Here is a 27,468-nt window from a genome sequence, read left to right as displayed (position 1 = left end):
AGTATGGAGATATTTAAAACAATTTTACTGTATCATAATCGTAAGTCATAATAAAAGGAATATGTGAATATTTTTGTAAATTTAGTGCAGTAATACTATTACATATTTTATTAATATTACTTAATAACATATTTCATTTACTACATTTTTATGTACATATTCTGCACTTTGATAGTACAGGTACATAAAAATTCGGGCCCTACTAATCACTAATGAAGCCTTTGGTGTTCATTCTCAGACACTGTAAAGCAGCACTGGTATGCCCATTCAATCATCTGCATCTAGAGCTGTCACCCAGGTATCAGATTCCTTCTCAATTGTACTTAGCTGTTTCTTAAATATTTTCAAAGAACTTGGAAATAAATCAAACATTTTCCTTGATAAATTATTCCAATCCCTTACTCCTCATCCTATAAATGAATATTTGACCCAATTTGTTCTCTTGAATTCCAGCTTTATTTCTATATTATGATCTTTCCTACTTTTAAAAGCTCCACTCAAGTTTATTCATCTACCTTCTATTCCACACAAACTCTCCACTCAAAACGATTTTTTCCTTTTAAATAAGTCCACCTTATCGATACAACATATTATAATTTAAATTACATATAGATATTAAAATGAGTAAAACAGGACATGTTTTGCCTTCTTATCGTGCATCTTCAGCTGTTTGAATAAGATTAAATTCACTAAAAAACACTGGGCTACTTGGGTTGCGTTCTTAAAAATTCTTGAGGACAGTATTTTCTTCAAAATGTGTTTAAAACAGGAGACATGAACATGAGATCACCTAAAAAGTTTGTAAAAAAAAGGACCACGTGAACCTGTATAAATAATAAAAATGATTATCACGCGACTTTCAAATATTTATTGAAATACATATAATTCATCTGTTGTTGTATAGGGCTGCCCTTAAAAATACTGTATTTACTCGCGTATTAGACCCCCCTGGGTTTTCGAGACGAAGAAAATGAAGAGAAAAAAATCTCGCCTATAAGACCCCCCAACGTAATTCGTCAGAGAACGATGACGATTCCGCTTCGAAGCTGGTACAAGTCTTATTGCAGCTCTGATGACACCGCACGAATTTGTAAATAGTTTCATCCGTAAGACCTACGCAATGAAAACACGTCAAATTCATGCGGTACATCTGTGTTTCCTAGTTAAGAAATGTCCGCCTCTGTAGTATAGGTCTACTGCAGCTCAGATGACGTTGCACAAAAAAGATGAATAGGCCTAGCTTCGTGTCCAACCCGCGCATTGAAGGCATGCATCAGTCATGCTGTATGTCTGTGTTTTGTAGTTAATGGTTAGCACAATTAGTTGCTGTTTTTGGGTCTGACTTCGATTCCCGGTACCGTACTGCCAGAGATTTACGAATAGCAGGAAGGTTTATATGCGCTAAAAGCAGTACATGTAACTCCCCTCCACTAGGGGTGTGTCTAAAAAGAACTGTACCACCTCGGGATGAGGAAACAAGTTTACTTTAGTTGAGAAATATTCGCGCTTGTTGCTGTTTATACAGCAGGCGAGATCATTAACAAAGTGGTCGTTTAATATCTCATAACTCGGGCCAATATAGGTATATATTTGGAGGGAAGTAAGTTTAAAACGTAATAAAAGCTATCCAATTAAAAAGATTGTTTTACTCGCCAACGTACCTAACAAATAATAATAATAATAATAATTTTATGTCTCCATGTACTTTAACCAATTTTCGGAGATGCCAAACAAAACACACTAGGGTATGCGTTAATAAAAAAAGAGACAACGAACGTACAAAATTAAACATTATGATAATAAAATGCATTACCGCCACACCTGTAGATATCCATAAATGTGGTATATTTTCCTGTTATTTATTTTTTCTGTCGAACTTTTGGCACTATCGGGGCGATAATATATCAAACTAAACAATGTGGTCTGTCTTGGGGCCTTATCTCATGGACAGGTGTTTACGCAAATCTTGATGTGATAAATGTAGAGAACAAGCATGAAATAAAAATAAGGGTCTGTGTTTCAACAGCCGCAGTTATCAAAAGAATGTTTTCACTTACTATGTATTACATTCGGAAGTACAACTCGTAACATACACTAGTTATCAGCTGATGGTTTGGCATGCTTTCGACAGGACGGCTTTATTCGGAAGGAGTGGCTTCTGCTACATATACACCAGCTGGGAATATGAGAGACTATCTGGGAATAGATTTACACTATTTAGACTCTATAGTCAGGAAAGAAATTATTTTTAAAAAGTTCAAAACTACGGGACTTCGTATGCTCTTGATTGCAGTGCATGGCTCAAAGAGAATGAAGCATGGCTGACGCGACTGACGAGCAGTGAAGATGACGTCACTTAGAATGCTGAAACGCCGGTAGCAAGGCAGGGAAGTTGGCGGTATAAGGCGATAATTCAAATGAAAGCAGTAATCCGGTTTACCGTGTGGTAGGCCTACTGTTGAACTGATAAGAGACAAATGACTGGCCATTAAGTTCTTTTGTATCAATATTTAATTATATAACACGATACCCTTATCCCTTTCTTCTACGGGTTTCGAGTATGAAGTGAGACAAATCTTCGTTGCGAGTTTTTACGGCCGTAATGCCCTTCCTGACGTCAACCTCGCCAGAGGAATTAATGAGATGTAACGAATGACGTGATATGAGTAACTAAAATGGACTTTTATATGTACCATAGGCCTGAAAGTCATGTTAACCATTTTTTGTCCTTTTACATTTAGAAATACTGCCTTCCGATGAAAATAGGCAGTATAACATAAGTACATTCTAAGTTTGTTAAATAATAGTATAGAATGTTTACATGTACAATGTATAGCTCTTTATGACCTAGAAGTCATGATATCGCTGCACAAAATATTGAGGTTATCACATATTGGACCCCCCCTTTATTATTTTTGGCTGTAAAAGTGGGGGGGGGGGAAGGGGGTCTAATACACGAGTAAATACGGTAAGTAATGCCACTGCTTTGGGATTGAGTAAACTTATAATAAAATTGAAGTGTCAAAGATTGATAAAGCGTAAAAATATGTAGTTGTATGGAGAAGGGGACTTCTTTAAAATTTGAGTAAGACGATGTTGTCTTAGTTGCATAAATCGAACACAAAGTGCTTATCTTGTACAGGATCTGAAATGAGGGAGAGAAATAAGTGTATATTAAATAATAGGAGCTGAAGGGAGAAGAAACTTTTTAACAAGACTTGACCCCCTTTTTAAACAGTTCTGCAGCCAACTTGCTTCACGATAGTGCCTTGCTTTACTGGCAGCTCTAGCTTGACACGTGTTGTATCTGTGTGTTGTGGCATGAGGAGAACACGTAGGAGAAGGGGGATCGTGAAGGTCACGGAGGGATTTTAAGTTGGAGGACAAGTTGTTGGGAAGTGATGGTTTGTTTATTTTTTAAATGTTTTTCTCTACAGAGTTGTCTAAGTATGTGTGGAATTTGAGTGTAAATTGGATTATCGAGTAGTCAACATTGATCTGCATTTAGGGCAGTCGCCCAGGTGGTGGATTCCCTATCTGTTGTTTTCCTAGCCTTTCCTTAAATGATGGCAAAGAATTTGGAAATTTATTGATCATCTCCATTGGTAAATTATTGCAAAACCTAACTCCCCTAACTATAAACAAATATTTATCCCCATTTGTTCTCTTGATTTCCAGCTTTATCTTCATATTGTGATCTTTCCTACTTCTACTTATTCATGTACTGATGTCATTCCACACAATCTTTCCACTAACAGCTCAGAACATACCACTTACTGTTGATAAACTTAACCATAACAGGTATTTTATTTGATCCTGTATTGACTTGTCTAAATCTATTAAAGAAACTATTTAAATTAGTTTATGTTGGGTCCACCTTGTTAATAAACTTTTAATGATTAAAAATTATTTATTCTATCATACATGATTCAGGAAAAATATACCACTTAGTCGAGCATCTTGTCTCTTTTCTCCCAAGTCTTCCCAGCCCAGACCTTCCAACATTTTCGTAACGCTACTCTTTTGTTGGAAATCACCCAGAACAAATTGGCTGCTTTTGTTTGGATTTTTTCCAATTCTCGAATCAATTGTGGTGAGGGTCCCGTACACTGGAACTATACTTTAGTTGGGGTCTTACCAGAGACTTACATGCTCTCTCCTTTACATCCTTACTACAACCCCTAAATACCCTTGTAATTATGTGCAGAGATCTGTACCCTTTATTTACGATCCCATTTATGTGATTACACCAATGAAGATCTTTCCTTATATTAACATCTAGGTACTTACGTGATCCTCATAAGGAACATTTACTCCATCAATGCAGTAATTAAAACTATTAGTGAAACTCACAACCTGACTTTTAACTCTGTTTATCATCATATCATTGCCTGTCGTCCATCTTACAACATTGTCAAGTTCTTTTTGCAGTTGCTCACAATCTTGTAACTTATTTATTACTCTATATCAGAATATAACATTATCCACAAAAAGCGTTACCTCTGATTCCAGTTCTTTACTTATATCGTTTATATATATATATATATATATATATATATATATACGAAAACATAAAAGCCTAATAATACTGCCTTGAGGAATTCCCCTCTTAATGATTACAGGATCAGATAAAGCTTTGTCAACTCTTAATTTTCTTTGTTCTGTTTTCTAGAAATATAGCCGCACATTTAGTCACTCTTTTGTCTAGTCCAATAGCACTCTTTTTTGCCAGTTGTCTCCCATGATCTACCCTATCAAATGCCTTAGATCGGTCCATTTGACCTCCTGAATCCAAGATATCTGCTATATCTTGCGGGAATTCTACAAGTTGAGCTTCTGTGGAATAACCTTTCCTAGACCTGAACTAATTCTATCTAACCCATTATTAATTTCACAAACATGTCTTGATATAATCAAAAAGAAGGCTTTTCCAAATCTTATATGCAACACATGTCAAACTGACTGCCCTGTAATTTTCAGCTTTATGTCTATAATGCAGATAGGGTAGAATATCCCAACTCATTATCTTTAGTATATCTCCAGAAATCTTATCAATTCCAGCTACTTTTCTAGTTTTCAGCTTTTTTTTTTTTTTCTTATTGTAAATGTCTCTCCAAGTTTGACATACCTTACAAGTGTTCTATGTGTGTGCTTTTGGATACACAGCAGACATCCAGGCGATAGTCCATATCCACCAACACCCGTGCCTGCATGTTACAGTCGATCGTTGCTATCACTGGTGTAATGCAATCTCGGAGGTTATTCAAGTCAGCAGGAAGTGGTGGAATGTAGACTCTGTCCTTATGTCACCAGAGAAAGAAATCACATGGATTAGGTCTGGGGAACAGGGTGGCCACTGCAACAATGTGACGTCATGGTCAGCTGTTTGTCCAATCCAGCGTTGTGGTAATTTCTTGTTCAGCTGTGCGCGCACAAGTCGATGAAAATAGGACGGGGCCCCGTCCTGTTAGAAAATGAAGTCGCCACTGTCTGTGCACAGTTGCAGCATAAGCCGTTGTTCTAACATATCCAGTTGATGCCAGCCACTGTCGATTTTACGAAGAAATAGGGCTTGTAAAGCTTGTCCTTTGACAGGGCGCAGAGCACATTGATCTTTGGGGAGTTGTGCACATGCTCGATTATCTCATGTGAGCGTTGTCCCCCAAATGCGTACGTTGTGACGGTTAACTTTCCCCGATACATGAAATGTTCTTTGTCACAGAAGATGAGTCTGTCACCAAAAGTAGCTGCTATTGCAGCCTGCATGTCGGTGGCAAATTCTGTGCGAACCTCTTTGTCACCATCTGTGAGCGCCTGCAGGAGTTGCTATGTGTACGGTTTTACCCTCAGTTGCTTCTGAAGAATCCGCCACGCAGTCGCTTGTGGCATTCCCAGGTGCAGACTACCACGAGTTGTTGATTTCCGAGGGCTGCACTGAAATGACTCTAGAGCACGTGAGACAGTGGCCTCTGACGGTCCCGGCCTTCTGGGTTGTTTGGGTGGACACAGACAACCCGTGCACACAAATGTTTGATACCACGTTATGATCATCATGCGATCTGGTGCGTCCTTGTGAAAACGAGTGTGAAATCACTGCTGAACAGTCACAGTAGCCTCTGTTTTCGCAAATTCTATCACACAAAATGCCTTCTTGTTGCCTGCGAGTGCCATTTTGAACACTTCTACACTTGTGCTGCCTAGCGGCCAACGGCATCACCATGCACGGTCTTTATTTGACACAAACTTGCAGATTTTCTGTTTCCACATGTACATGATTCGGACTCGCATATCTCATACAGCAACATCAAAATGTTATTCAAATGTGACACTGATTTATGAATAACACTGTATCTTACTCTCACGATGATTACTCTTTGGCAAATTATCTTTGTCCTGGCTCAGTCTGGTGGTATTTGAAGGTGCTCAAATACGTCAGGCTCATGTTGGTAGATTTACTGACATGTAAAAAATAAATCCTGCAGGAAAAAATTCCGGTACCTTGGCGTCTCCAAAATCCATAAAAGTAGTTAGTGGGCCGTAAAGCCAATAACATTATTATTATTATTAATTTTATTATTATTATTATTATTATTATTATTATTATTATTAAAAATTATCTTTGGTCCCAAATATCAAAATGGTGGCATTAACGCACCTCAACAAATCTAATTAATGCTCAAGATCACTATACCACCATGAAATCAGACTTGGATAACACTACCAACAATGAAGTCAAGTATCAGCACTAGACTAAACAAGTATTCACTTATATTAATTCACAACAACACCACTTTTCACACGTTTAGCCCAGATAGTCCACATTCATGCACTTAGCGGTACCTTGGCGTGAAAAGAAAAATAAACTCTTGCAAGAAATTTACTTTCATGAAGATTTTAAACTTACTTTCGCACCTCTGGTATTATGGTGGACCTTGGACCTTTCCATTTTCACTCTGATACTTGCTTAGTCTACATAATGGAAGATTTCTTTAAACATTTCCTAAATTCAGAGAAAAATCTGCTAATAAATGTGCAATAGAACAAGACCAGTTGCAGTAAACTGTATGCTTTGGACTTTTATGGGCTATCTTCCTTTTCTTGAATAAATCTCACTTTTTCTTCTAGGGAGATGGTATTTCCTGTCACTTTGTTTCTGCTGTAGATGCTGTGAGCAATCATCTATATTGATGTGAAAATTATCAAACTGTTATACCTGCATTATGTAGTGTAGGTATCATGTAGGCATATTGTAGTAAACGGCACTTCTCAGAATTTGTCCCCTATTTGTATACCATTACCTTTAATTTTATTATTATTATTATTATTATTATTATTATTATTATTATTATTATTAAAAATTATCTTTGGTCCCAAATATCAAAATGGTGGCATTAACGCACCTCAACAAATCTAATTAATGCTGTTTCTGTTTTCTCTGTGAGCTAGTTCTGTTATGTTGCACGACAGCTTGCGTGTTGTATTTTGAGAACAAGAATGGAAAAACAGTACATACAACTCAACCTTGAGATTCAAAATATGTAGCACATAAGTGAAAATTATGTTTAAATTGGTTGTGTGTAACTCGGTAAAATATTTTTAATACCGTGCTGTTTCACAGGGACTTGTAAAAATCCTACACTTAATTTGGAAGTACAACTAGGTTATTTATAAACCATTTTCAACTGTAATTGGAAGAAACAAACAAGTGACAAATCAAATCAAATATAGAAAGTAGGAACATGAAAAAGAGCATACAATAGATTTGACCCTAAGTGTATTTATTTATTTATTTATTTATTTATTTATTTATTTATTTATTTATTTATTTATTTATTTATTTATTTATTTATTTATTTATTTATTTATTTATTTATTTATTTATTTTTATTTGTTTTTCAGGAGTATTCTGAAGATAGCAACTCTGAACCTGATGTCGACTTAGAAAACCAATACTACAATTCAAAGGCATTGAAGGAAGATGACCCCAAAGGAGCTCTTGCATCTTTCCAGAAAGTTCTGGATTTGGAAGGGGGAGAGAAAGGCGAGTGGGGCTTTAAAGCACTCAAGCAGATGATTAAAATCAATTTTAAACTGGTAAGCCACCTTCATTCTAACAATTTTATAGCATTGATATCCCTTGTGAAAATGTATTTTCAGAGTGGAGCTACCTTATTTTATTTTCGAGTGCTTAGAGAAGTCAGGAATGTTTATGGATACACTTTTATTGGCCATGTACAAATTATATCTAGTATTTAGATATTACTTTGTACTTCAGAAGTTGTTCTTGCATTTCTTTAGTTTATCATAGTCTGTAAAATGCATTTTGTGTTGTGGCTGAAGTAAGTTATCTACTTCTTTCCTATTAATGTTTGACTCGTATATGTCAGTACTTCAGTTTGACAGTGAACTTTCTCAGTGCTGAGATTCTCAGGAATCTGGAAGGTCTTCTGTTTTCTAATTATTGTTATTTATGCAGAGAGTATTTTCATGGATACACTGGTAAGAATAGCAGCTATAATACATTTCTACCTTAAAATACAGTACGCATAAATGGGGTGCACTGATGCTGCACTCACTGCACATATAAAGTTGTGCAACACCAGGCACATGATGAGACAAAACTTTTATACGGTACAGGCAACTTTTTAGTGAAAAACGTAAAAATTTCCTATGTATTTGTTTGTCGCTTATAATTGTACCTCGTGCCCTTTAGATTGAATACAGTTATCTAAGTATTATACAGCAAAGTTGAAAGTATGATTTAAATGCGTGCATTATAATTTTTAAATTTAATTTCAATAATGATATTTTTTATAACAACATTTTCACAAATATCATTATATTAGCAAAGTAATAGTTAAAATGGATTTAACTTTTTGAACCCCCAGTAGCTTCTGCTCTCTCTTTAACTGCTTCGGCAATGTTTATTTTCTTTAAGAAATAATTAAATATATTCAGTATAGTAATTCTTTCCCTACTGCACAGTTTACCATTACTATGCTTTCTAGTTTCTGTATTCTTAATTAACCCGTTCGGTGGGCGATGCAGCGAGATCTGCGGCTACAAATCGCTTGCTCGGTGGAGAACGCGGATATTTTTTTTCTCAGTTGCCTGCCTGCAGATGTTTATTTCCTGTTCAGCAGCGTATTCTGGATGATTCTGCCCTCTGATGTGCATTTTTTCAACTATGTTCTCCCAATACCAATGTGTCATCCATGAGTTGCAACATAAAGAACGCAACTAACGTCCGGGCAAAAACGACCTAAGGCCTAACAGTTTCGCGCTGAAGCTTTAGCTCATCGCCTAATCGTCCCTCGGATGTAATAATATTGCTGTAGAAGGGATTTCTAGAGATTATGACACTGAACAGACCTCTTTGATGACATTTTAAAACTGTGACCTGATTTATTATCCCCAGTTTGAGTTCTTCCTTCACGATTGGAGTGTGTGTTTACTGCGAGTTACACAACATTTTATTATCATACGCATCTATAATACAGGCTTGCTTCTTGATTTCCGTCCAAATTGCAGAGACCAGGGCTCTATTCGATCCTTTTTCTTACATTTTTTCCACTAAAATATCTATAACGAATTACCGGCCCGCACTGTTAGAGGAAGATGATTTATGGGCCATGATAAACAAAATATTGGAATTTAGTGGAGAGAATTGGATGTTAGTGAAGTAAGTTCTGCCAAAGGGGAATTTATAAGTGACAGGAACTTACCTGGAATAAGTAGTGCAGGCTCGAATATACAGGGTTTTGGCCTAGCTGATGTGAATGTTCAGCAGTCGCAAAAGAGACAACACATGCTCGATTCCAGTTCAAGTAGCGATCATGACAGTGACAGTTGCGACGATAATACTGATTACAATCGAACCATTGCAAGTTCTTCGTCAACTTATACTGAAAATGGACAAAGAAAGTCCCGCTTTGATCCAAAATTCCATCGTGATGTAAATGTAGAGTTTTTAGGAAAAACAAAACTGAGCGAAATATTTTAATTACTTTTTTATGACAATATATGCCAGAACATAGCTGAACAGACAAAAGATGCCGAGCAGGAAATCACATATAAAACCCAGTTTAGTAAGATGAAAGGTAGGAATCGAGATCAAGACAGTGTCCGAACAAATAAGGACGAAATGAAGCTTCTTATGGCCATACTGTTGCCGCAGGGGATTGTACAGAAACCTATATTAGGACGCTTGTTCACTACACCTATTTTCTATGAGCTGATGACACAGAAGAGACTTGTTCTTGCCAGATTGAGTGGTCGATCTTCTGACCCCAACTTGGCAGGTTCGATTCTCTCTCAAACCGGTGGTATTTGAAGGTGCTCAAATACGTTGGCTTCTTGTCAGTAGATTTGCTGGCATGCAAAAGAACTCCTGCGGGACTAAATTCTGGCACCTCAGCTCCTCTGAAAACCGTAAAAGTAGTTTGTGGGACATGAAGCCAATAACATTATTATTATTATTATTATTATTATTATTATTATTATTATTATTATTATTATTATTATTATTATTATTATTATATTTTCCTCCACAGCTTTTTACATATCTCGGACAATGAGGTGAATAATGCACAACTTCCTCCCAAAATATACAAGATAAATCCAGTATTTGACCACCTGTTAGCAAAATTTTCGGAAGCTTACACCCCTCATGGCAAAATGTCAGTTGACGAGAACATCTTCCTATGGAATGGGTGGCTAGGGTGGAAAGTTTACATACCAAGAAAACAATCGCATTTCGGAATGGAATCACATAAATTATGCAAAGGCGAGACAGGTTATATAACATGATCTGCTTCTGTGTGTATCATAATGAACAGCTGTAAAAGACATAACACTGTGAAGACTGTAAATACTGTAAATATTACCTGTATTGTAGTGTAATATAGTCCGTTTGTGTAGCTTATGAATTGTAGGATGGCTATATAAACTTGATCCCTTGAAAGTGCTAACCAACATTTTTAAAAAATTTGTATTATAATTTATTCCATTTTAAATCTTTTAAGTACACGTAAACTTTGTAAATCTACAATTTACATATACAGAAACATTTTTTTCCAGGCAGAGATTGATAGTAAACTGCCTAAAATATTCAGGTAAAAGTTACTGTATAAACGAAAACCAGAGCTTTGCTGTTAGGAAGAAGCAATCTCGATATCACAGTATGAAAGCACTTAGTACGTTTTTGCACAAAGTATTGAAAAATTAAAATAATCTAATTTTTCAACAATTAAATACATTATATTCAAGTAAATATTTCTCTTTGGGCCCTTCAATAGTTCATTTTAGTCTAAGATTGTTTTTATTCAAGTAATTAAATATTTTCTTCAATCAGGGAAATCTCTCCCCATCTGAGAGTGAGCTGGTGTGTACCAAGCTCCCTGCTTAAAGGGTTAATATAACATAACAATAATAATAATAATAATAATAATAATAATAATAATAATAATAATAATAATAATAATAATAATAAAATATAAAATTCAAGCAGTTTATAAAGAACACAAGAGTCACTCAACTTCACAGTTGAACCTCACACGCCAAACACTGAGGAATACGGAATCTTCTCCTTCCCTTCATTAAAAGCAATCGGAGGACAAGACAAGGAACACCTCAGTAAAGAAAACTTTCAACTGAATCATGACTGCAACATCCAGTGCTGGGCACAGTTGCAGTAACTTATGAATGCTGTTTGATGCTGTGCTCTGGTTTATTTTAAAAACAATTTCATACATTATAAATATTTCTTCCATTTTTTTAGTTTAGTCACTAATGTACAATCAGTAACAAAGCAGGTTAGCCGCTACTTAACTTTTCTCTGTTACCTTCCAAGATTTTTCAAAAGTATTTAATATAAAAAATATAGCTTTCTTGTAGCATAAAATTTATTGCCCAGAGAAAGAGAGTATTTTCTATCAACATCAGGAAATAAAAATCTGTATCTGTTTTGATCATTGTTTTTTTATGAATATATTGTAGGGTAAGTTATTTATCTGCAAAAATATAGATTTCCACCAAAATAACATAATTGTGAAAAATAGGCTTTACATTTGACATCATCAGAAGGAGCGGAAAATTGACTATATGACCACACAATCATTTTATTAGATTCATCATTTTGGACTATCAGGGTAGAAGAGGGCTAAGCGAATAGTCGGACGTGCGAGTGAAATGCAAATACTACATCTATCTATGGAGACTTTTGAGTTGCTAAACTGCTTTAACTGTTGCAAGTACAGTGAATGTCCAGTTAAATATGGTCTGATTCAACATGGTTTCAGATTGAATGCAGTACAAAGTACGACTCTGTAAAAAAAAAGTCATTAATAAAATTCTTATTTTTTAGTAACAAACTGCATAGAAGGATTCTGCATTACAATCTATAACTGTTACCAACTCCAGACTAAACAGAACTTCAAGGAATGACTGGATGGGTTTTTTGAAATTGCGTGCCTCCCTTTTCACAGAAATGACGCGACATGAACAATTGGATGCCGTTATGCATAATTAGTCCAAGCGTCAAAAGTTGGTTTTGAGATATTAGAATTTAACTTTAGGTTATGTTTAAAATTTTTGTGCAAACATAATTTTGCTAAACATGGTATTCCTGGTGCTGTAGGATAATAGATTGTACCTTTTCACCAAATTTCAACATTTTTATACTCGCAGTACATAGATTTTCTTGTAAAAAAAAAAACAGCACTTAGTCTACTGATGCAATTTAACCCTTATAGGACCAGCTGACAATATATCGTCAGTGACAGTCCTTGCGAGAAAGACCAACTGACGATATACCGTCAATGGTCACACTGGCTAAAAAGTCCAGCTGACGATATTTCGTCAGTGGAATAAAAGGATATCTGTTGGCCAAATATTTTAACACATGAATAATATGATGCTATATTAAGTGTCTTGAAGATCTTTTGGGGCTGTTAGATTAAAGTTGATTGAGTATGAGAGTCAAAGCACGAAATAAACACCAATAAGTACAGTGCAGCACATCTAATGAAGAGCGCCACCTCGCGCTCGCCAGTCCGCGCTAACCTTATCGCCGAGCTGTGCAGTTTTGCTGTTGCTGTTTCAACATAAACCACGTGTGGCGGCAAGTAACGTAGTGCACTCTTCTCAATTTTATTGGTTGTTTGTTTGCTTCCTTATTTACAGTAACTTCTTTCCAGAAATCTGATAAATCTAACAAGTCATCGTCACAGTTCTTGTAGAGTTCTGCCTACAATTCACGTGTCATACGTTTACGAGAAACACTCATTATTTACAACTGAGCTTGATAGCTGCAGTCGCTTAAGTGCGGCCAGTATTCGGGAGATAGTGGGTTCGAACCCCACTGTCGGCAGCCCTGAAGATGGTTTTCCGTGGTTTCCCATTTTCACACCAGGCAAATGCTGGGACTGTACCTTAATAAAGACCACGGCCGCTTCGATCCCACTCCTAGCCCTTTCCTGCCCCATCGTCGCCATAGGACATATCTGTGTCGGTGCGACGTAAAGCCAATAGCAACAACAACATTATTTACAAAGGCGATGGCTGTATCAGTTGAAACGGGAAGCAACATTCAAAACAATTATCCACTTGGAAAGGAGATGCCGTAAATTAGCAAACAAACAAACAATGATAAAACTGAGAAGAGTGCACTAGGTGAAGATGAAATGGCGTATGGCTTTTAGTGCCGGGAGTGTCCGAGGACATGTTCAGCTCGCCAGGTGTAGGTCTTTCGATTTGACGCCCTTAGGCGACCTGCGCATCATGATGAGGATGAACTGATGATGAAGACAACACACCCAGCACCTGTGCCAGAGAGATTAACCAATGATATTTAAAATTCACGACCCTGCCAGGAATCAAACCCAGGACCCCTGCGACCAATGGCCAGCACGCTAACCATTTAGTCATGGAGCCAAACAGTGCACTAGGTTACTTGCCGCCTCATGTCACAAGGTGGTTATTATTGTTATTGTTGTTGCTATTATTATTATTATTATTATTATTATTATTATTATTATTATTATTATTATTATTATTAGTATTAAACTGGACTTCGGCAGGGAGATGGACTCTCACCATTATTGTTTAATTGTGTGATGGAAAAAATCATGCGGGATTGGAAGAAGATGTGTCAACCTAACATCAAGATTGGCAGAAAAATAAGACTCAATTGTTCAGCATTCGCTGATGATCTTGCACTACTTGCTGATGATGTGGAAGAAGCTAAATTGCAAATAGAAGAACTTGATAACATAGCAAGAAAAGTTGGATTGCAAATTTCATATGAAAAAACAGAAATAATGTCAACCTTCCCTGTTACAGCGCCAACCATTACCTTAGCCAATATCAAACAAATTAAAATTGTGAATAAGTTTAAATATCTTAGTGAAATTATAACTTGGAACACCAATGAAAAATCATCAATAGAAAGCAGAACATTTAAGTTAAAAAAAGCACAATGAATTACATGGCCAACGTACAAGAAAAAATCTCTTTCAATAAATGCTAAACAACATTACTGTTCCGTCATTAAACCTGAAGCGACTTATGCTTGTGAAACACTATTTAAATTGAACACCAAAGCAACAACTGATACACTGCAAAAGGTTGACAGAAGGATACTCAGAACAATCATTAATAAAAAACATCAGGTGGATGGACAATGGAGATTATTGTCTAATGCAGTGGTTTATAGACGATACGATAGATACGATGAGAAAAAGAAGAATTGCCTTTTTCTGTCATCCTTCAAGATTAAATTATAATAGGATAATAAAACAACTATTTAATTACTTTTGGAAAAGTAAAACAAAAAATAATTGGTTTAAAGAAGTTCAGAATGATTTAGAAGAGCTGAATATTACAATGAAGCAAATTGAAAATAGAGAAGAAAAAAGGATTCTCAAGAACAAACAAATAAGATTGTCATTAAAAACTGTACAACACAAACAATATGTCATATCTGATGAAGAAAGGGCAGCCAGGTCAGCCAGAATGAAGAGGTTTTGGGAAAGGAAGAAGATGATGCAAGCTGAATCTTCAGTTAATTCTTTGTTAACGTAAATGTATTTGGGTTTGATTTAAGTGCTCCAATGTGGGCGTAAACTATGTAAATAAATAAACCTTTGTAGGACCAGCTGAAGAACCGTGCGTACCAAATGCCAAAAAGGATGCCATGGTGTGTGCATTGCAAAACATATTTTTAAATAAATTTTTGTAAGTGTGGAAAACAACTGGAAACGGGGTCAGTGTGTTATATTGTAGGTGTGTATTAGTGTTATTCGAGGTTCTGGGTTTGTATCTACAAAGTGTAGGCAAACAATGTGTGCTTACTGTTGTGCTAGTTCTTTTAGACTTCAGATCAAGTTGACAATAACAATATTTTGTTAAATAATTTCAATCCGAACTCCAAAATTATTTGTGATAATACAGAAAATGAAGTATGGAACGTAAATAATACATTTGCCATAAATAAATTTTGCTTAGTTTAGAAGCTACAGATATTTCATTTTAACATTTAAAAAACATTTTTAGTATATGTATAAAGTATTATTTATTTTTAAATATTAATTTGGTTCAAACTGCCTCCGGTTACATCTCATAAGAAAAAGGGTTGTTTTCTCAAAATTTTGAAAAAAGAATTGTGAAGAAACATTTATTACAGACTAAGTTATAGGTTTCTGAAGGGAAATGTAAAAAATATGTCTCAAATGCCTTGGTCTTTTTCGCCATACCACATGCTAAACAGCTGGTCTTTTTAGGCGCACTCTCCTTGAATATACCCGGTCCTAAAACGGTTAAGGTATATCTCACGTGCGAATAATGCATCACAGTGCTACACCAATAAACTTTTTTGTTGAGTATCTACTGAGTAAGACTTAAAATATATAATGTGACCGTAGTCGTGATTAATACCTGAATCTCTTACTGTCCGGACAGGTGCGCCAAGTGCTTGAACCATTGCGAGCCGCGCCACAACTCTGGCACATTATTCAAATTTTAGATGGAGAAACTCTAGAAAGGGATCTATTCTTCGAAAGTCATTGCTATAACTACTTACTGATTTGACGAATTTCAACTGATCTGAGTCAAATACAAATGGTAAGAAATGAGCCATTGTAGTCTATACAATGCAATGCATATTTCCTTATGGATTTTCCTTCACGATCTGCCTATTACGTTCTGAGAGCACAATACTGACGTGATATTTTCAAGCCTATGGGTAAGTTTTGTCTTGCTTTAGACACATATTAGTTGCTAAGTAGAATGGCAGTCTCTCATACCATTAGGGGCCAGAGACCTAGATGTTAGGCCCCTTTAAACAATCATCATCATCATCAGAATAGCAGTCCCTTAACGAAGTGAATGATATGAAATTCGGTATATGTAGTTGTCATTACCTTATTCGAAGAAAAATGAAGCGATTCTAATAGGAAGTATTGAATTTTTAAATTATTTAACTCAGTCGAACATAATAGGAACAGAAAATGTGATTAAACATTTTTGCTCCCATAAATTCACACAAAACACTGGACAGGTAATAAGATTGTTGCTCTCAACTTCATTCAATTTCAAAATCAGGATCTCCATCTCCACGATGTCAGTATCTCCTTGAAGTTTCTGGTAAAATTGTTTGGCATCTGCGGGTATTAAGTGCAAAGATAGGTTTTCCATTTGGCAATAACGGTATTAATGCCTGATGAAAGGGAACTGTAGTTTCCCATGGTCGTTCCAGTCTTGACTTATCTAGATTTACTTCCTGAGATTCACCATCAAATTTAGTTTTGACGTACCTAGTGAATGGCTTTGATTTCAAGAGTTGGATTTCTTTTAGTTTTAGCCAGTTTATCCTGCAACCATGGACATCAGTTTTCTGATTTACGATCATTTTCTTCAAGTTCTACTGAAATGAATGATGGCGCGTTTTCCATCTGGTGAACAACAATGGCATTTTACCGCCCTCAATTTCTCGTTACGTTTATGTAGCCCTCTACTGTGTATAAACACTGATGAAATTTGAGGGTACGCTCAATATCTGCTAAGTCACTACTTTCATTATTTTGATCTGGAATTCATTGATTTGGTGCATATTACGTAGGATAACATGTTAAAACATCGTTAGAGTGAAGCCTTCGCAGCTTCTTCAAAGAAATATATTGATAGAGAAATATTGCTTTCATTGCAGACTACCATAGTAGATACTGCACAACAATCTCATTTTGATACTAACCTTAGAAAGTTCTTCTAGAGAATGATTCTCCAATAAAGTCTTTCTTTTTTTTTAGCAAGCTGCATTAGTAGCATTGTCCTTCTCCTTACTTTTGGAAGTTCTTGATACATCGCTGAACTTCGTCACTTGATAAACCACTCAATGTATCACCACCTGAATAACTTAGCACTATCATAAACACAGGCTCCCTCGCTGTCATCCGTGACACAATGTGAGGAATGATGTGCGTGGTCTAATGATGCAGACTGGAACGTCACATAGTCTACTGATGCAGTTTACAGTTTAATTGATTTCCGCTATATGTCGCTTAAGTTTTCAGTTAACTGACAACCAATGCCTTCTTGTAACGCAGGGGGAATTTATTATAGGTAGTTCAAGCTTTCCTCTACAAGATAGTGCTAAAATCTCAATTTTCGTCAAATGGCGCTTAGTCTGTTGATGCATAACTCCACCAATTGGTGTACACTGGTGAAAGTTAAGATGACCGTCCCCCCCATCCCCCTCAACAGCTTGAGCTCGTTTCTTTGCACCCGCACTTACAAAACAAGTGACAGTGGTTTTTAGCTTTTATCAGACAATCGAAACATGGACAATAACTAGCTCAGAAAGAAAGAAAGAAAGAGATTAGAAGCTTTTAAAATGTGGTATTACAGAAGAATGCTGAAGGCGAGATGGATAGATCGGATCACAAATGAAGAGATACAGAATCAAATTGGCAAGAGGAGATCGATAAGACACATCTTAAGACACCCAAGACCTGTTCATTTGGTTTTTGAAGGAAGTGTAGGTGGTAAGAAAGGTAGGGGTAGACCAAGGTATGAATATGACAAGCAGATTAGAGCAGATGTAGGATGCAGTAGTTAGGCAGAAATTAAAAGGTTAGCACATGATAGGGTGGCATGGAGAGCTGCATCAAACCAGTCTATTGACTGGTGACTCAAACACAACACACATAAGACAATCCCGTAGTTAAGTCTTGAGTTCAGTGCTGGTGCTGTGATGTCACAAACAAAACAAAAAACATGTACTCTGTGAATGGTAAATTGAACCTAATCAGTCATGTAAACAGTGGAATGTTGATTGCATGTATTTTAAGTACAGAGTCTTTCATAAAATTGTGTTCGTAACCTACTGTGTTTTCCCAATCGTCTGTTGGCCTATGGTCATTCTCCATTTACCACGATTAAGCTACAACGAGGGGTAAAACATATCCCCCAAAACTTTCAAGATTCCATCTTGAGTAAAATAATTGTCATTCTAATTGTGACTGTCATATTTACAGAGAAACTCTATATGTGGTTCGACTTTTGTATAACATTTCATTTATGACAAGGCTTTTTATTTATTTGAGAATCTTACAGTTCTAAGTCAAATTCAATACTTTCAAAGTTCTGACTTGAGTGAAAAGAATTACATTGTGGTAAGTGTCATTCTAATCGTGACTGCAAGATTGTGAAATTGTGATTATTTGAAGTTTTATTCTCCAGATACTTTTAGGGGCATCGTAAGTCCCATATTAGGAGTGTTTATATGTGCATTGATTTAATGATAATATGTATATTTACAATTGCCTGATCTCATATGTGGCTGAAGATGACGCTCACCAGCGTCAAAACTAGTTCCAAGTAAATGTTATAACTTATTTAGTTAATATTAGTATTGAAAAGGTGGATTTTTAATTTTACTTATCTATAAGACTGCTGTGCGCTTTTCATTAGTAAGATGTTGCAACATTATGAGTAGTTTGTGGGGGAGTGTTCATTGACTGAAACTGACATTTTATTGCAAAATAGTAACTTTTCAGGAACATTCCAATCCTCGTAAAGTTCTTGAAGTCAGTTGTGGGGGTCATGATTTTGTGGTGGAACAATTTGTTTAGTCTCAACCACAACAAAGCTGCAGCTGAGTAGGCCACATAGATAATAATCATAATTAGTTGCTGAAGATGGTTTGTGAAAATCTCCCTGATTGACTGAAACCTTAGCTTCAAACAGTGTAACCAGTGCCATGACTGAACAGTAAGGTACAAAAGTTAAAACTAGAAAAGCAACTGGAATTGATAAGATATCTGGGGATATACTAAAGATAATGGGTTGGGATATACAGTAGAACCTCGATAATTTGAAATCGGTTCATTCAAAATCTTGCCTAATTCGAAGCAGCTCTCATTCCTGGAAACATGAGATACAGTTTTGCATGTTATTTAAATTGTTTAATTCGCAATACGGATATTTTGTCATTCGAAAAACAATGTCGGTCCCATTACTGAAATTCAGACTTTTAATTCAAACCTGCCTTTACATTTACAAAAAAAGTATTTTACGGTGTAATTTAGATTCAAAATTGCTCCGTGTCATGAAAGAATGCGTCTTTCGGAACGTGCAGGGGTAGCTTTCTGCACTTTCACTCACTTCGACGTGTGTACAGTGTGCTTCATATTTGCTAAGTTTGAGTAATTTAATTTCGTGTGGCTATTTCTAGCCGAGTGCAGCCCTTGTAAGGCAGACCCTCCGATGAGGGTGGGCGGCATCTGCCGTGTGTAGGTAACTGCGTGTTTTTGTGGTGGAGGATAGTGTTAGGTGTGGTGTGTGAGTTGCAGGGATGTTGGGGACAGCACAAACACTCAACCCCCGGGCCATTGGAATTAACCAATGTAGGTTAAAATCCCTGACCCGGCCGGGAATCGAACCCGGGACCCTCTGAACCGAAGGCCAGTACGCTGACTATTCAGCCAACGAGTCGGACCTAAGTTTGAGTGAAATCATAATTATTTGTACACTAGTGTCCAAAAGTTAAGCATAAGTTAAGAGTAAGCAGGGCATCAGGAAATAGGCCACAAATCGCATGACATATGCACTTACCAACCTTACATGTTCGCTCTGTATAGGAAAGGAGTGTTCCCTGCTTTGACTAGCGGCGTAACTACAAGGTAAACACAGCCAGTGCCTGCACCCCATATTCCCTCAGTCGTGTTTGCTCTGTTATAGTGTGCGGAGTGTAGCTTCGTCGTGAACGTGACAATGGCACGACGACGCCATTTGGATCCCATTTTGCAGGGTAGAACACTCAGCCGCCTGGAAGCAGGCCTGACACAGACTGAAGTCGCTGTATCCTTGAGTGTGCCACAAAGTGTCATTTCCAGGCTTTGGAGTTTTTTTTGAGACACAGGAGATGTTAGTCGTAGGCCAGTAACAGGTCGACCAAGGGTAACCACCCCACAGCAGGACCGATATCTGGCCTTAACCGCCCGACGAAATCAGAGTGCACCTGCAAGACAATTGTTGGCGGAGCTTGCAGCTGTCTCAGGGGTTGCCGTTTCCCGGCAAGCTGTGTACCAGAGGCTCAGAACAGCAGGGCTGTTTGCCCAATGTCCAGCGGTGTGCGTCCTGCTCACTCCAGCACACAGACGGGCCCGTTTACTATGGAACTGTCAACATCAAAACTGGACCATGAATGAATGGAGGCATGTGCTCTTCACAGATGAATTCCGCTTCACTTTGCAGAACGATTCTCGTCGTACATTAATCTGCAATTATAACCTGCAAGAGAACCGGGTAGCCGATACAACTACAGGAACATCGTGGAATGGGACCAGTAGTGAGGTGGGGCGGCATCGTATTGAATGGCTGTATACGGACCTGCACATCTTCATGGGTGGTCCAAGAAACACTGTTAACGCTCGGAGATGCAGGCATGAGGTACTGAGACCACATGTTCGACTCTTCAGAGGTGTGGTTGGTCCAGACTTCCTTTTAATGGACCATAATGTCTGACTGCACTGCTCTGGTGGATGAATTTCTGACATTCATCGCATGGACTGGCCAGCGAGGTCTGCTGATCTGAATCCTATAGAACATACCTGGGAGGCATTGGGGAGGAAAACTGCATCCCGTCAGCCTCCACCAAGGACCCTCCAAAACCTTCACATTGCCCTTTCGGAGGAATGGGATCGACTGCCACAAGAGCTCTTGGACCATCTCGTATAGAGCATTACGTGTTGCTGCAAAGCATGTGTGGCCATTAGGGGAAGACATTGCCAAGTTTTGTTAGTTGTTATCAAAGGTATACCTTAGCTATGAGAACCTTTCTGACACTGTTTTTTATTTTATTTTTATACAAGTTGTGCAACATATGGTGTGCAAGTCAGCTTCTGTTTGTTCAGCAATCTGCCTGACATTCGTATCAAGTGGTATGGCCTCGTTTGGTGATTATGCTTAACTTTTGGACATTAGTGTATTTAGCGTTTTAAGGAACGCAACAATGTTTTAGTGGCATTGGGTACTTCCTGTGCAAGTACAAGGCATCTAAAATGCTTACAGTACACTAATCCAACAAATAAAGCACTTGAATAGGGGAGCCAGTAAAGATTACAGTACTCCTCGTCTTTGATCATGTTTTATTTTTATTTTTTCCATTGCGTGAGGTTATGTTTGCCAGTGAGTTATCCAAGTGCATTACTTGAATACTGTAAATGTACCTTGTTGGATACATTTTTGAAATAGTTTTTTTTTCTTTTTTCCATGGCATTTGACAGGTTTAAACCGTGAATCAACGTTAATTACATGCTGTAACGGATTTTAGAATATTTTGTGACGCCGCAAGGGTTGCAATTCTGAATTATGAGTTGGTGTTAACTTGAAATCGTGTAATTCGAGATCCGATTTTTGCATCCCAGTGGCTTTGATTTAACAAGGTTTTACTGTATTACCATATCTGAAGTACTTGATTATTGTTTGCATGAAGAAGCTAAACTAAATGAATGAAGACTTGCTATAATAGCCCCTGTGTATAAAGGAAAGGGTGATAGATATAAAGCTGAAAATCACAGGCCAGTCAGTTTCACATGCATTGCATGTAAGCTTTGGGAAAGCATTCTTTCTGATTATATTAGACATGTTTGCAAAATTAACTGGTTCGATAGACGGCTGTTCAGATTTAGGAAAGGTTATTCCACTGAAACTCAACTTGTAGGATTCCAGCAGGTGTAGCAGTTGTCTTGGAATCAGGAGGTCAAATGGACTGTATCGTGATTGACCTGTATAAGGCATTTGATAGGGTAGATCATGGAAAACTACTGGTAAAAATTAGTGCAATTGGACTAGAAAAAAGAGTGACTGAATGGTTGGCTATATATCTAGAAAATAGAACTCGAATAATTAGAGTAGACGAAGCTTTATCTGACCCTGTAATAATTAAGAGGGGAATTCCTCATGGCAGTATTATTGAACCTTTATATTTTCTTATATATATATATAAGATGTGAGTAAAGAAGTGGAATCAGAATAAGGCTTTTTGCGGATGATGTTATTCTGTGTAGAGTAATAAATAAGTTAAAAGATTGTAAGCAACTGCAAAATGACCTCACTGTTGTGAGATGGACAGCAAGCAATGGTATGATGATAAATGGTGTTAAAAGTCAGGTGTAAGTTTCACAAATAGGAAAAGTCCTTAGTTTTAATTACTGCATTGATGGGGTGAAAGTTCCTTATGGGGATCATTATAAGTACCTAGGTGTTAATATAAGGAAATATCTTCATTGGGGTAATCACATAAATGGGATTGTAAATAAAGGGTATAGATCTCTGCACATGGTTATGAGGGTTTTTAGGGGTTGTAGTAAGGATGTAAAGGAGAGGACCTATAAGTCTCTCGTAAGACCCCAACTAGAGTATGGTTCCAGAGTATGGGACCCTCACCAGGATTATCTGATTCGAGAACTGGAAAAAATTCAAAGAAAAGCAGATCAATTTGTTCTGGGTGATTTCTGACAAAAGATTAGTGGTATTAAAATGTTGCAAAGTTTGGGCTGGGAAGACTTTGGAGATTTTTTTAAAATTGCCTTTACATCGCACCTACACAGTTCTTATGGCGACGATGGGATAGGAAAGGCCTAGGAATGCCAAGGATGCGGCCATGGCCGTAATTGATGTACAGCCCCAGTATTTGCCTGGTGTGAAAATGGGAGACCATGGAAAACCATCTTCGGGGCTACCCACAGTGGGACTCGAACCCAGTATCTCCCGGATGCAAGCTCACAGCTGCGCGTACCTAACTGCATGATCAAGACTTTGGAGAAAGAAGACAAGCGGCTCGACTAAGTAGTATGTAGGCCTAATACCAGTATAGTTTTTCTCTTATTTGATATTATGAATTTTCTAGTTTAACTTATACCTGGTTCCCAGTGTTTCACCCCAGTGTGCTAAGTTGGGCTCATCAGTTGATAAATAGCACACCTACCAAGATGCATGGGTAGTGCGTACTGTGGAGGCCACTGCTTAGACTACTTGGGACCACCGGCAGTGCTAATGCACTATGAGACCGGGCGAGTTGGCCGTGCGCGTAGAGGCGTGCGGCTGTGAGCTTGCATCCGGGAGATAGTAGGTTCGAATCCTACTATCGGCAGCCCTGAAGATGGTTTTCCGTGGTTTCCCATTTTCACACCAGGCAAATGCTGGGGCTGTACCTTAATTAAGGCCACGGCCGGTTCCTTCCAACTCCTAGGCCTTTCCTATCCCATCGTCGCCATAAGACCTATCTGTGTCGGTGCGACGTAAAGCCCTTAGCAAAAAAAAAAATGCACTATGAGAGACTTTGTCTCATTTTTTAAAATTGATGCCTGCCTGGCCATCAGATGTTAAAGATGTTGATTATCATAGGGAACCTGAAATATTTGATCCGAATTAGTAAATTTACACCGCATTTTCTTGCACAATTAATGCCCTTGCATAATTTATGTATCCCAATATTTTTAGGCCCAAATTAGAGAAAAATAAATGTTCACGTATTTGACACATCCATCACACAGCTCCGGATGCGTTTCTAAATAAAGATGTCAATTAGTCAGCTAGCAACCTTCCTATTGCGAAACTGGGCATTCCAAAAACTGGGCAACGTGTTATCAGCCGGTAGGAAGTAGCACTGCACCAGTTCAATGAGAGAATCAGCGTAGAATTGACTATGACACTCTCCAGTCTGATACAACATATTTTATGAGTGTTTTGGGTACTGGACATGTGTTTTCTGTGATCTCAAAATTGTTTGTTAGTCCACAGAGAGCAAGAATTTGAGTAATACTCTATCATATAAACTCTTGGTGATCAGTTATGCCGGAACATAAGTGCATAGGGCAGCGGGCCGCAAGTATTCAGTGTCTGAATGGAGCTTGTGCTACCACGACAACAGAGAAGTGCACTTCAAGCAACCAGCAAGTCTTGCAAAGCATTTGACGGACCTAAAAGTGGCAAGTTTCCGAAAGTAGAGGAGGATCTGCTTAAATAGATGATTTCGTTACGGAGCGTTGGATATGGAATTTCTCACGAAATGCTGTGTTTTAAAGGACAAGAAATAGCTGCTGCACATGGAATAAGAGTCTTGGATTTGAAGGTTAGCCGAGGGTGGATGATTAATTTTAGGAAGAGAAATAGACTTTCTGTTCGAAGAACAACATTACCGGTATGACATTGCTGATGATTTCAACCGAAAAGTATTTGATTTTCATCGCTTTGTCATTGAGAAGCGTAAAGTGAAGGAATATTTGCTCTCCCGAATAGGAACCTCAGGACAGACGCCAATCAGTTTCCATATGGAACAAAGTCGAACAATCCTTAAAAAAGGGATATCGAGTGTTACCGTACACCCTCCCGGAAGCAAAATCAACAATGTGCTGCAATGCTTGCTGTAACAAGTGATGGCAGAAAGCTTGTACCTTACTCAGTTTTAAAACAAAAAACAGTTCCTAAAACTCAGTTCTAAAACGAAAAACAGTGCCTAAAGTAAAATTTCTGCGACGGATCCACGTTCATATCGAAGAAAAAGGGTGAATGGACATATCTTTCATACAAGTTTGGGTACGAACAGTTTGGGGAAATCTAGCAGGGTCCCTCCTTCAACTCCCGGCCCTTCTCATATTGGACAGTTTCCTTTCTTGCTGGTATGTCATTATTATGGACTTACATGAATTGTACTTTTATTAGTTGATAGGTCATTGCCAGTTTGTAACAGGAAGAATATTTTCCAGTGTCGGTACTTCAAACCCACGTGTCCAACTTCCCTGATGTACCCTTTTTGATATTTCAGAAAAAATCACATGTTGGAATTTTATGCCCAAATGACGATAACTTTAAATGAGTTTAACCAATTGTGTGTATGTTATATTTGATGTATCTTTTAATGTAAATGAATTGTAAATAATTTTTTAATATCCAAATTCCTTGAATAATTTACACACCCGAAGTTTCGCCTGTATTTTTCATCTTAAAAGTGTGTTAATTGCGTGAGAAAATACGGTAATACCAATATATTTGGTCCGTTATTGGACATTATAAATTTTCCAGCTAACTCATTCCTGGTTGCCAGCGTTTTTCCCCAGTGTGCTAAATTGGACTCATCAGTTGATAAATAGCACACCTACCAAGACACTTGTCCAATAGTGGACCAACGATATTGGTATTATAAATTTATGCATTCAGAACAAATATTTCAGGTTTCCTATAGGAATCAACATTTTTATTATAAGTGATATGTTCTGAGCTGTCAGTGGGGAGATGGTGTGAAATGACATTAGTAGACAAATCAGTTTGCGTGGTGTCTTTAAAAGTAGGAAAGATCACAATTTGAAGATGAAGTTGGAATTCAAGAGGACAAATTGGGGCAAATATTTGTTTATAGGAAGAGGAGTTAGATTGGAATAACTTACCAAGGGAGATGTTCTATAAATTTCCAATTTCTTTGAATTTATTTGAGGAAAGGCTTGGAAACAACAGATAGGGAATCTGCCACCTGGGCTACTGCTCTAAATGCAGATCAGTAGTGGTTGATTGAATGAAGCATGTTCTGTGAAGAACTGTTTTACGGGCAATAAGTTTCCTGAAATGAGCTTCCTGATTCCACAATACCATACTTTTTGTCATCTGTTTGGCCAATTCTCTGTACTTTTGTTGAGTTTTGTTTCATTTTTATATGTTTTTTAGCAGTTTGTTCATATAGTATACGAGGGACACATGGTTAATATAGGTGTCAAGGATTTACTTAGAATCATACCAAAGACCTCGTTTTGCCATGAACCCCATGAAGACTGTATGACTGAAAAATATAATACAGTGTTGATGTGGGTATGACAATTCAGTATTAAGTGTATGAATCTGCTTGTATTTATTTTTAAAATGTTTATTTTAAATTTTTAGGGCAATTACAAGGAAATGATGGCACGTTACAAGCAGTTGCTGACATACATCAAAAGTGCAGTTACTCGAAATCATAGTGAGAAATCTATCAATTCTATCTTGGATTACATTTCTACATCCAAAAATGTGAGTGTAAATTAATAATAGTTTTAGCCTATTTTGCATTATTTTATGTCCGTTTTCTTAAAAGTACATTTTAAAATTTCTTTTTTTTATTTATTTCTCTTCTCTAATAGATGGAATTACTTCAAGACTTCTATGAAACTACACTTGAGGCATTAAAGGATGCAAAGAATGATCGACTGTGGTTCAAAACCAACACAAAGCTTGGCAAACTTTATTTTGATCGTAATGACTTCAATAAACTGGCCAAGATTTTGAAACAATTGCATCAGTCTTGTCAGGTAAGTGAAACAATTGTCTCAGTGCTATAATACTGTGCTGATACAGTATAACAGGAAGGTGTACTGAAGATACTGTGCCTGAAAATTCCTTTTAAAATTGTGAGAATATTGCTATATACTCTTACTGCAAATTTCATGAACTAGGCAACTAGAACTTCATAGACTTTTCCTCATCTCATTTTTTGTTTATAGACATCAAGATTTGTATATGCCACGAGTTGAAAATGAAAACCTACAACCTGTCTTCCAGGCTTTGACCGGGTTGGGGATAGGATGAATGAAGCATATATAGGCTATTGGTACGATGGGGTCGCCACTCCCAAAGTGATTTTTTATGAATGACTGATAAATGCTATGAAATCATAATGGAGAGTGTTGCTGGAATGTAAGATGACAGGGAAAACCGGAGTACCCAGAGAAAAACCTGTCCCGCCTCCGCTTTGTCCAGCACAAATCTCACATGGAGTGACCGGGATTTGAACCACGGTATCCAGCGGTGAGAGGCCGACGCGCTGCCGTCTGAGCCACGGAGGCTTATGCCACGAGGTATACTTGGAAAATTGCTCTCAGTTGCCTTTAAGACTTGACCGTTTGTGTGTTTAATTTGGATGCTCCGCACTTGTTGTGGCACTTA

At 37.4% G+C, this 27,468-nt stretch overlaps 1 protein-coding gene across 3 annotated transcripts in view; it reads left to right on the top strand.

The window, feature by feature from the left end:
• The window catches only part of alien (COP9 signalosome complex subunit 2 alien), a 142,289-nt gene that overhangs the window by 62,286 nt on the left and 52,535 nt on the right, over positions 1-27,468 (top strand). For 2 of the 3 annotated variants that reach the window (XM_067157459.2, XM_068230442.1), the window contains 3 exons: positions 7,900-8,094; positions 26,431-26,556; positions 26,667-26,834. In XM_067157459.2, coding sequence (XP_067013560.1) covers positions 7,900-8,094; positions 26,431-26,556; positions 26,667-26,834 — 489 coding nt within the window. Of the gene's footprint in view, positions 1-238; positions 299-7,899; positions 8,095-26,430; positions 26,557-26,666; positions 26,835-27,468 lie in introns of all 3 variants that reach the window. The other variant, XM_067157469.2, reaches the window with a different exon arrangement.

Source organism: Anabrus simplex, chromosome 1, assembly GCF_040414725.1.
Source record: "Anabrus simplex isolate iqAnaSimp1 chromosome 1, ASM4041472v1, whole genome shotgun sequence".
In the NCBI taxonomy this organism is placed as follows: domain Eukaryota; kingdom Metazoa; phylum Arthropoda; class Insecta; order Orthoptera; family Tettigoniidae; genus Anabrus; species Anabrus simplex.
This window is presented reverse-complemented; position numbering and strand designations above follow the sequence as displayed.